General features: G+C 39.7%; 1 protein-coding gene across 12 annotated transcripts in view; it reads left to right on the top strand.

Moving 5' to 3' along the window:
* Nucleotides 1-10,290, top strand: part of MARK3 (microtubule affinity regulating kinase 3) — a 140,510-nt gene extending 130,220 nt beyond the window's left edge. For 4 of the 12 annotated variants that reach the window (XM_073610498.1, XM_073610497.1, XM_073610504.1 and 1 more), the window contains 3 exons: nt 1,737-1,763; nt 2,950-2,994; nt 8,819-10,290. In XM_073610498.1, coding sequence (XP_073466599.1) covers nt 1,737-1,763; nt 2,950-2,994; nt 8,819-9,164 — 418 coding nt within the window. In that variant the 3' untranslated portion in view covers nt 9,165-10,290. The remainder of the gene's footprint in view (nt 1-1,736; nt 1,764-2,949; nt 2,995-8,818) is intronic. The other 8 variants (XM_073610500.1, XM_073610499.1, XM_073610505.1 and 5 more) reach the window with 3 other exon arrangements.
* The last annotated feature ends 1,720 nt before the right edge of the window (nt 10,291-12,010 follow it).

The following is a 12,010-nucleotide window of genomic DNA, read 5'->3' as shown; positions in this document are numbered from 1 at the left end:
GGAAAACATGGATTCTGTCGGACAAAAGCCCCCCCCCAAAAAAAGACATGACTAAGGGGGCTCTTCTGCTTGTATACGATTACTTATAAAGCTAATGATGTGACCAAACTGGAATACTCCTTGGTGTGTGGACATTGATTGCACTCGGGTGAAGAGATTTTCTTGCTAAGTTCCACTAAGGCAGGCCATAAATTATGATTTTCTTTCCTGCAACTACCGGTATCAGGGGAAAAATATAGCTTCATTCCCCTATCAATGCTGTCAGCGTTGTTGGGGGGAATCCCTCCCGCAGAGCTATTGTGTTTTCCCGGCAGGGGAGCGCAGGGAGCCATTTTTGCCAAGGGAGCACAATGATTACTGATGGCAAATATAGCCGCTGGCAAGAATCACATGCTAGAAATCCAACATTTTGGTTGCACCAAGTTAATCGATGGATCGACTTGGGTACAATTATCCTGCCCATAGATGGATCAAATCTCGGCCAGTCCCTGTTGAACCCGCTGAGATTCGTTCCATCTATGGCTGGCTTAAGGGGCTGTTTGGTGTTTCAGCTTAAGGGAACTCAGCTCTTGGACACACTTTTTAGGTTATCACTTTAAACCATGCACATTGATTTTACAACTGATCACCAGTTCAAGCACAAAACTGTTTTGGTGGAACTTAAGCCCTGGGTGGGGATAATGGCAAGAACAGAGTAACCTCTGGCGTCCCAGTACTCACAACTGAAAGTTGCTACCTCCTATAGGTAGATCAAACCTTATTCAACAAGAAACACATTCTTTGTAATTTCATGTTAGGGCAAGATATTTGTCCTATCTCCTTTAGTTGGCAAAAACTTGCAGTAATGTGAATTTTTCCTTTTTTATGCATATTTTATATAATAGAGATGATATATTAATCTATTAATATTGTCAGCATTTACGCATGCAGCCACTAATCTATATTTTTTTATGCCTTTTGATGAAACTCCAAACTCTTGGCTTTATTTTACCAGCCAAACTTCAAAGGCTGGTAAAATAAAATCAAGAGTTTGTGTGTGTATATATATATATATATATATATATATATATATATATATATATATATATATATTATATATTTTCTCCTCTCCTTAAAATATTGATGATTAATCCTATTTTAGTATCTCTTGTGTGACTTTTTATTCTGATTTTCTGCAGTCCTGTTCCAGCTGGTTAGTTTAGTTTTTTTTGTCAACTACTAGCTATGATGTAAAAAGCACATTCCATATCCTAAATGAGCATTTTTGTAAGAAGACTTGCATGAGTATGTATGTTCCTTCATGCAGCAAAAGACTGAATCCTATTTCCTAAAGGTCAAGACTTAACAAACATTTAGTCTTTCATTATTACTTTGATTTATTTGAGGCTAGAGTCTCATGAAAGAATGTGGGATTTACACAAAACCTGTTACAGAACTTTGACAAATACCTAATTTCCGGAATTGAATATTCGTTTTGATTCAAGTTTTAAAACATCTGCAAACTGCATAGGCTGCTACTTTAAATTTGTGACAATATGGTGTCAAGGAAAAAAAAAAAATTGATCCAGGCAATTTACATTAACATTAAAAAAAGTTGATATCTGGACCAACAACTGACATCACTGAGGTTGTTTCTGGGTGTTTGTTGCATTGCCATGTTTTAGGTGTGACTGCTTATCACTTTCCTTTGTAAGTTTGCCCATTTTAATTTTTCTACTTAATTTTTTATTTTTTAGAAACATGTCATTCAGATTTATAAAAAGGTAGGATTTAAGTTGCCTATGCATTTTTGTTTTTTCTGTATACCTTGTCTTACTGGATCTGAGTTTTCTGACTACTAAACCTTTCTGCTGACAACTAAATTTGGTAGGGCCCTTCTTTCTTACTGTCCACTGGATAATGAACTACTTTTATCAGCTGTGCATGTCTTGTGCACTGTGGCACCATGAAGTCTTGCGCATCATAAAATTCATGTTTCATGATTACTAATACACTCCGCATGCTGGCAGCCAAAGATTTGTAGCACTTGGAAATTTCAGAAATATGAGTTACTTTGTCAAAGTTTATAATACTCGTGCTCACACACACACTCCATTGTAGTAATGATATGTTCAGTGTAGAAATGGTCACCAATATTTCAAATTTCCACAATTGTAATTTTTGAAGTTACCAAGTTTTTTTCATTTTTGTTTCGTCAAAGGTCCACAAGCATTGGAGTAGAATAGGAGACAGATTTCTATATCTTGGGCAGGTTTCAAAGCTACAGTTTATAGTTAAGGCTTATAATGTATTTATGGGGCATAACTAACTGCATACTATTTTGTATGGGGGGGGGGGGGGGGCTAAGAACATACAATTTGGAAACTGCTGTTTTTATTCCACGTGAGTTGCATAACTTTCACCCTGGACTCACAATTTTTTTCAACGAAATCCAATTAGAAAAATGTGCTAAACTTCGGGTAAAGTTGTGTGAGATATTTATAAATTGACCACTTGAATGATTTGATTTATTTTTATTTTATTTTTTTGTTTTTTATTTTTTTTAAACCGTTGCTTTTTTTTCTAAAACATTATGGTCAAACCTTTTTCAGTGCTGATTTTTATAATTGCTGTAATTTTACTCAAATTAAGGTAGCCAAATGATTGGTCTTTGTGCTTTTACAGTATTAGCCACTTTGCCACAAATAATGAAAGGATATTTCCTCAACTGTATTCTGGAAAAGGAACAATCCCTTTAGGTTCAAATGTTAGTTGAATGGCACTTTATTGCACTAGTCTGTTAGCCAAAAGGTAATAAATTAAATTGTGCAGTATCACAGTATTTGCAGCATTCCAATGAAAGTTAAAAAGAAAATGTTTTGATCTGATCACTTATCGTTTTGAGTCCTAGTACACCAGTGTAAGATTTGTTTCTGCTTGTCTTTGCTTTTTCACAATGTTTTCAATGAGGCTCCCATCTGAAACTGAGAGAAACGGGAGGTATGAGGGCTCAAGGTGAGGGCAATCATATTTATTTCTCTCTTCTAACGTTCACCCGCAAGCATCCAGTTAACCCTTCCATGAGAATGTTTATGCATGCTGCTTTATATAATTGCAAAAAGCTTGAGTTTCCTGAAGGTTTTTTTTTTTTTTTTTTTTGTCTATATATAGCATTTTCATTTTGCTTCATAGTGCATGAAAATAATTTTACTGTTAAAGGGCCACATTTTGTTGTGATTTTTGTAAAACCTGTTATGAAGGGAAAGGTAGGTAGACACGAGTCTCCCAAATTTTTTTTTTAAAAAAGTGTATTTTGGAAACTGTTTAATGTGTACTATTGCTGTGAGATGTTCTCTTGACTGTCACCATGGCAACTTTGGAATGTTAGGTTATGGGGAAACTATGTGTGAGGGCTACATTTCTTATGATGATACAGAGAAACCAGGAAATTCTCCTGAAACCTAATTCCGTAGATCCGCTATAGTAATGTCCATGTCAAAAGGGTCTGAATTTAATGACGTGTACTATATGGTAAGGCTTGAGGTTTCAGGTGACAGAGTTAAATTAGTTTTAAAATGGACTATAAAAACATTTTTAAAAGTCTATTTTTTTCACTGTCCTTTTAAAAAAAATATATATATATATATATATTATAGTTTTTTTTTTTTATCACTGTTATTGCTGTCACAAGGAATGTAAACATCCCTTGTGGCAGTAACAGGTGTTCTTTATGGAGGGGTCTGTGGTCTATAAGACGCCAAACCCCTCCTCTGCACTTGAAAGTATTCAAAACGTCAAGAGCTGCGTTTTTGAATACTTTCTATTTTTTTTTAAATCTGGTGTCATGACATCACTTCTGGGGTTACTAAATCTGTGACCTGTACAAAGCCAATCTGGCTTTGTCTAGGTCTTCAGCCAGTCGGCGGACGTGCCGGCTGGTCGCTCAGGCCTCTCAGTGGGACAGAGACCCGGGGGGGGGGGGGGGGGGGGGGGTGGGGGGGGGAATTGTCCCCTCCTGCTGCTTGTAATAACAGCCGAGTTGCATTGGTTGTTATTACAAGAAAGCTGACCGTCCACTCTAAAGAACGGTACCGGCATCACCCCGGTACAACCCCTTGAAGCAATACCGGTGTTTGTGACAATACCGATGCTTCAAGAAAAGTGAATATCGGCTGCACTGATAATCAGTCGACCCCTAATTCTGGTTGATTCACAAGGTCACTTTTAAGACTTGTACTACTGGTTTAACTGTGTTCCCACAGTGATCAGATTCTATTATTTTCAGATTGGGTTTAACCACTTGTTGCCCTATGACTTCCTAGGGTTTTGGTGGTTATTCTGGGATGATGTCTGCACGAGCAAGCATCATCCCATATCAATTTTTCAGTGGGCAATTCCCTTTACAGTAGAGGCCACTTGATCACTTCTACAGGCGGAAGGGGGTGCACCCCTCCTGCCTCCTCCTTTCCCCAGGCTCTCTCGTTTTGATTGGGGAGCCTGGAACCCCTCCAAATGGCGGCATTGGCTGGTGTTGTTCTTCCCTCTCTGTGAGATCAGAAATTGAGGATTTTGCTGCTTCCAGTTTTGGTTTAATGTTTTAAAAGCTGTTACCGGCTTGTACAAGCATCTGATCAAACCAATCTTTGTTTGATCAGATGGTTTGGAGGCCAGAGGAGACATACTGTGTGACCTAAAAAAAAAAGTCGCAGCACCCACCATTTTTTTTTCTAGGCCCTTTGCTTATAAAAAAAAGGTGTAATGTTTGAGATTTAAGTAATTTTTTATCAAAAAAGAAAAGAAAAGTGTCATCATTGGCTCGAGTGACGAGTGGTTAAAAACGGAGGTATCTGGTAGCTGTGGGCAACAAAGTTTTCCTTTTTTCAACCCCATTGAAACTTTGTCAAAGAAATCGTCATATCCATTAAGTCTGGGTTCACACTAGCTGCGGCCACGTGGTCACAGCAGGGGGTCCGGTGTGTCCCTGTTCACTGATTTAAGTGCAAGTCGGGACTGAATTTGCACCTGAAATGGAGCCAAAGATGCATAGGACCCTTTTCCAGTGTGCTTTGTGGCCATCCCAGAGCTGTGTGAACCAGCTCCATTAAGAGCCGGTCACAGTCTCCTGTCATGCGAATTGGATGCGGGAAAATCCACATCCAATTTGCGTCACTGTGAACCCAGCCTAAAGGAGAAAAAATACAGGATCATAATTTGAATGTTTATTGGAAATTACAACTATTTGTTTTTTTAAAGCTGAGCTTCAGGATGATAAAAAGGCACCCGTTAATGTAGCTCCAGACTAATTAACCACTTCAGGCCCAGGAGGATTTGTCCCCTTAATGACCGGGCCATTTTTTTTTGCGATACGGCACTGCATCGGTTTAACTGACAATTGCGCGGTCGTGTGACGACGTACCCAAACAAAATTGACGTCCTCTCCCCCCCCCCCCACAAATAGAGCTTTCTTTTGGTGGTATTTGATCACCTCTGCGGTTTTTATTTTTTGCGCTATAAACAAAAAAAGACCATTTTGAAACAAACTTTTTTTTTTTTACTTTCTGCTATAATACATATCCAAAAAAATATATATAAAAAAACGAATTTATTCATCAGTTTAGGCCAATATGTATTCTCTCACATATTTTTGGTATAAAAAAATCACAATAAGTGTATATTGATTTGTTTGCGCAAAAGTTATCGCGTCTATCACCGGCGGACATCGCTATCCTTCTTGAACGGACCCATGTACAGGTAGTTAATCTGTCATGTTTGAAATATCTTTAATATCAGTTTAATGAAAGCTTTAACATTTTCTTATGTACTTATGCAAAAGGTTTTCTTTTGCCACACCGTATTTTGGGCTTGACTTTCAGCTGAGGGTCTGTCCATTGAAGGTTATGCCTTTTGTTGCCTTAGCTTTTTCGGATGCTAATAAAAGAATTGCTCGTTTTTACCTCTTTTCACAATTGTCCAGAATGATTTCTACATATAACTGTGAAAAATTATTATAAGCAGCAGCGGAAGTTATAAAGCACTTTAGGAGAGAGATTTTTTTTTTTTTTTTCCCTCATTGGCCTTCCTGCTACTATGTTCCTGAGTCAGGCAATAGCCTTGATGCTTAGCCATGGTTGATCAGCCAGCCATGTGTATGCACAGTTGGACATCTTGACATCCACTGCCTGCAGGAAGTCTCCAAGATTGTCCGCCATTATTTACAGCAGTCACCTAGCCCTTTTATAAGAAGCCGAAAGGTTTCATGGACTTGAGTTACTGCTGTAAGTTACATTTAGTCTCAGTCTGCTTGGTGAAGATGAAAAACAGCCTGAGTGTATTTTGAGGGGACACTACTGAATAAACATGCCATCAGTGCCTACTAGCCTTTTTCTTTTTTCTTTTTTTTACCACCTCCTTTAAAATTATTGTGAAGGATAACATTTTTTCCCCCCTAAAATAGATGTTATATTTACTGCATCGTACAGTGGTTTTGCACAAAGCAGCCCCAAATCTCCTCCTTTTCTGGGTTCCCTCATCAGCACTAATAAAGCCAAAACTTTTTTTTTTTTTTAGATAGATTACAGAAGGGTTGAAATTTCTTGTCAAACTTTTACTGCCATCTGTGGTCATTAAATCGGTAGTAAAGTCCGCTTTATGATTTTTACTTACAGGTAAGCTTATAATGAGACTTGCCTGTAGGTAAACTGAATATCTCCAAGCGTGCACCGTTTAGGAGATAACACCACTGGATGCAGCTGCTGACATCACCGGTGCATTTACTCTGAAGGTCCGGCATACCATGTCAGACCTTCAGAGCTCTGTGCCGTAGCCAAGGGCTCCAACCGCTTCAGTCGCAGCTCTGGCCACTCATACAGCGAACCTGGAAGGAAGACCGGGGAAAGATGGAAGCCCTGTCAGCAGTGACAGCATGCTGCTAGAGGGCTTTGTTCCAAGGTAAGTATTTCAGAATATGCTAGTTTGCGATGCATACTAGCACAGGCCTCAAATTTTCCATTCGCATTTTGTGAGTGGGCTGCCTGGAGGGGGGCGAGTCCTTCTCCCAGTGATCGCCCAGAGGAAGAGAGCTGGTCAGATCATCAGAGCGTGGAACATCACTGTAAAAGCTTTCATTTTGATTGCCGTGTGTTCTCCGCACTCTGTCACATACAGCCCCGCCTCCTGGCCCAGGTACTTTGATAGACAGAACACTCGTGTAATCCCTGGACGTGTAACATATATCAAAGTCCCCGGGTCAGGAGGCGGGGCTGTATGTGACGGCAAGCGCGGGGAACACACGGCAATTGAAATTAAAGCTGTTACAGTGATGTTCCTCAGGACTCTGATGATCCGGCCGGCAATCCTCTTCCTCTCCTCCCCTGCACAGGTGGTAGGCTGCCTTGATGGCCACAGGTGGTAGGCTGCCTTGATGGCCACAGGTGGTAGGCTGCCTTGATGGCCACAGGTGGTAGGCCGCCTTGATGGCCACAGGTGGTAGGCCGCCTTGATGGCCACAGGTGGTAGGCCGCCTTGATGGCCACAGGTGGTAGGCCGCCTTGATGGCCACAGGTGGTAGGCCGCCTTGATGGCCACAGGTGGTAGGCTGCCTTGATGGCCACAGGTGGTAGGCTGAATTGTTACAGGTGAGGTTGCACTGATAAAGTTGGTAATATTTATTTTTATAACTTAATTCTGCATAAAACATTTTAAGTGTCATTTCATGAGATAATTTATGAGAGCGTGTTTAGGGGCAGGGTAGGGCTTGGTTGGGTCAACTGGTGGCGAGTAACCTTTGAGGCCTGGCTAGTAGCTCAAGACTTGAAATTTAGAGCCCTGTATTAGCACATTATGCAATTACCTTACAGGGGATTTTTTTTTTTTTTTTTTTACTTAACTACTGCAGTTTACTACCACTTTAAGTGGATGATATCTAAAATTTTAAATTTTTCAAAGAAATGGCAAGTGAGGGAAAATATTCCAATGGGGACACCTGCTCTAGTGACAGCTTCTCACTTTCTAGTTCTTTCACTTCTGTTGTGTGTCTGGGACAAGATGTGATGGCAAATATCAGTGCAATCACAATATTCTCAATGCTCACGTTCCTGAAGATGGCTGTTTAGTATTGGTGGGTGCTGCAGTGACCCCAGGCTGGGAACCGTTTTACACACAATGTGAAGAAATGCCACCAGAACACTAAGGATTCCTCAAACGGGTCCAAAGTTTTATTACAAGGTTACATGGTACATACAAAGGCAGCGTTTCTGAGCCATTAGCCTGATGAAGGGGCCGTGCAACATTGCCTTTGTAGGTGTTATGTGACATTGTAATAAAGCTTTGGACCTGTTTGAGATATTCCTTGGTGTGCAGGTGACATTTCTTCGCATTAGGAAATAATGGGATCCAGATTGAAAAAAAAAAATTGAGTTTAATACTTCCCTAATCTATCCAAGAAAAAAATATTTTGACTTTATGTACACTTTTCATGTCTATTTGAAAAGGTTTTAAACCTAATAACGGTCACAAAAAGATATTTAAAAAAGGACAGATTGTTAAAATAATAAAGCGCTGAAGTAAAGCCTCAAACATCAGGGGTTATTTAATGAAACTGGGAAGTGCAAAATCTGGTGCAGCTCTGCATAGAAACCAATCATCTTCCAGGTTTTATTGTCAAAGTGTAATTGAACAAGCTGGAATTAGAAGCTGATTGGCTATCATACAGAGCTGCACCAGCTTGAGTGCACCAGTTTTAGTATCTCCCCCACTGTGTCCAGCTCATCACAATATCATATACTAATATTTCACCTTGACATGATAGATGACAAACAGCGTCACTTTTTTTTTCTTCTAGTCGTAACGTGTCAGGGGACCAGAAAGATGAGAACAAAGAGTCCAAGCCGCGGTCTCTACGTTTTACGTGGAGTATGAAAACCACCAGTTCCATGGATCCCAACGACATGATGCGTGAGATCCGCAAGGTTCTAGATGCCAACAACTGCGACTACGAGCAGCGAGAGCGCTTCTTGCTTTTCTGCGTCCACGGGGATGGCCATGCCGAAAATCTCGTCCAGTGGGAGATGGAAGTGTGCAAGTTGCCGAGACTGTCTCTGAACGGAGTCCGCTTTAAGCGGATATCTGGAACCTCCATAGCTTTCAAAAACATTGCTTCCAAAATTGCCAATGAGTTAAAACTGTAAAGAAGGAAACATAACTAGGCAGGAAGGTGAACAATCATTGTAAAATACGTAGCAATTTGAGGTGTTTTTTTCCCTGAGAACACTGGTTTAATGTATAGAATTATTTAGGCAATAATTCCTGCATCTCCTGAAATTACGATATGACAAAAAAAAACGGAACAAGCTGCTGGAACGGGAGGGAGAGTTGGACTTTTTTTTTTATTTTATATAAATATATATATAAGTGCACTACAGCATTAAAAGTTGCCTAATATGTAAATTATTTACTTTTGGCTTTTTTCCTGTGCTCTGTTCATTGCAATGATATGTTATCCATCTAATATATTTCCTTATTGATATCCATCCTGTATGCGTGTGCAAGTATGGATGTTCCATTTGCACTGAGCACACAGTATTGTGTTTTAAAAAGAAAAAAAATGGCTGTTATTAAACAGACCTATTGTACCACCCCCCACCCTCCCTTTTCTGTTTTTTCACATGATCATGTTTCAGAAAAAAAAAAACGGTTATTTTCTTTTTTTTTTCTTTTTTTTTTTTTTCTTTTTTGTTACAAAGAATTTTTTTTAGACTAAGTGTTAATTTTCACATGTTCTATTCTGACAGTATTTTCCTTGTCTGATTTGAGACGGTAAAAAAAAAAAAAAGTTTAGTGACCTAAGGTATGAGAATTGTAATTGAATAGGAGTGAGATGACCAGCAATTAAATGGTGTCCCTGCTGAAGGTGGCTCAAGAGTCATTTTTTAAAAAAAAAAAACCCTGGTAACCATTAATATGAAAATGTGGTGTGCTTTATTTGAATTTGGAAATCCACAACCCTTAAGAAAAAAAAAACAGCTGATGCTTTTCCATAATGCAAGGAATGTAGATGGATTCCCACTAGGATAGTCAGATCACTTTGTAGATGGGATCACAAGGCAAAGAACTAACCTGAGAATTCTTAGGTCACTTTTCTGCAACCACTAGACTTCTGCTTTTATTAAAGGTGCAGCATGTGTCTATCATATTTCATTACATTTTTGTCCAGTTGTCACTGAATGTTCAAAAAATATTGGCCAGCCTGTGGCAACCACTGATGGCTTTGTCTGTGTGAGCTTCATTTTTTAGGAAATTAAAACATCAACTGAAGTCACCTGGGTTGATCTTAATTGAAGAAGTAATTATTCTTTGCCAGTATGATTTTATCCTAATGAAAATTATTTGATGCCACCCTCCCTGTCGTATACAGAAATTAAGTCTTGTATTTCTTTGGCACTGTGCATTCTCTCTGGCTTCTTCTGTGTATGTTAAGACCCATTATAGATGGACTCAATGTTTACTGGGCGTAGGCATTGTTATTTCGAAAGTCGGCATACTCTATTCGTTTTATAACAAGCATGTTTTAAAGTAGACTAAACTTGGGTTTGATGTCTGGCAGCGATGGATAGATGGAATAATAGAAAATCTGAAAAACTGTGGAGAAAATTCTGCAACAGTGCTGGTTACATGGATAAAGCAATGGGGCATTGGTCATTTGAATTCTATTAATGGGGCAGATCAGAGTTTGGGCTTGCTCATTCTTCCTTTATAACTAATATGTGTGCCCAGGTGTAAGCTATTGGGCCAGCACCTAAGGTAACTTAGACAAGTATTTAAAGGAGATACAGTTAAAGTGTAATTAACACCCCACCCACACCCTAATCTGCTGAGACTGATGATATCTTGGCCTCTTATTAGATCTGTAGTTGCCACGGTGCTGCACACATGACCAGGTATAACCTAGGTCATTTAAGGGCTTAAAGCATGTCTGCTTAACCTGTGGCCCCCTAGCTGTTGCTGAAATACAAGTCTCATCATACCTCTGGGAGTCATGCTTGTAACTTAGTGACTTGCAATGCCTCATGGGGTGTGTACAGCTTGAGGGCCACAGGTTGATCATGCATGGCTTTAAAAAGTCCTGTTGAGAGCAGACCTAAGCACACTGGCAACTGCGCCAGGTATTGCCAGACCCATGCCTCGAATGTAGCATACACTACACATGCAGAGGCAGAATGTAAATGAAAACACTTCAGAAATCAACATGGGCATTGTGAAACCTAATCAAACATACCAAAAGCTGGATCCACAGCATACATACAAGTTCTCACTTCAAATGCCCACATGCTTGTTTTTGGGTCAGTAACTCAAAGTATAGAAGCTATTGGATCACTGACAGCCGGGTATCAAGTTTTTGGAAGGGGGGCAGAAATAGTGTATATGGTTCTCTCAGCTATTCGGAGAATATGGAGACTGAAATTGAGGTCAGGTGTTTCCATTCTGACGTGCAGTTTTTACTGTAAGTTCAGTTTCAGCTCTCTATGGTTTTGATATCTTAGCTGGAAAAGAGAAAACAAATGTTGAAATACATTTTCTTCAAGTACATAAAAGGCTTGTTCTCACTTTTTGTGATATGAAATCTCAATGTATTCTGCTATTCAAACTATCATCTGGGGACTTTGCGCCCACTGGAGAAGTAGAGGGGGAGTTGTGGTGACAACCATGGCTTTCTCCATAGATAAAATGACTGGTGAGTAAGCGTCAACTGAGGCCAGGAAGTGTATTGCAGGATCACCAGGTGAAAATGAGGCCAATGTGGTGCTTGTTTAACATAAGTTCTAGAGATTACCTTAATGAAGCGCAAGTAGACCCTGTCTGGGCACCTGTTACAACCAAGGCTGCCATTTGACTTTGACTGCTGCTTGCTGTGGATCCAGCATCCCTGGTAGACAGGCAGGTCCATGCTGATGCTGACATTGTTTAGTAAAACAAAGTACACTTGTAGTTTTCATAGACTACCAGATAAAATGCTTGAATGAAGAAAAAAAGCATG

This window comes from Aquarana catesbeiana, linkage group LG13 (genome assembly GCF_042186555.1).
Source record: "Aquarana catesbeiana isolate 2022-GZ linkage group LG13, ASM4218655v1, whole genome shotgun sequence".
Classification (NCBI taxonomy): Eukaryota; Metazoa; Chordata; class Amphibia; order Anura; family Ranidae; genus Aquarana; species Aquarana catesbeiana.
The sequence above is the reverse complement of the archived record's forward strand: the minus strand, read 5'-3'. Positions and strand labels throughout refer to the sequence as shown.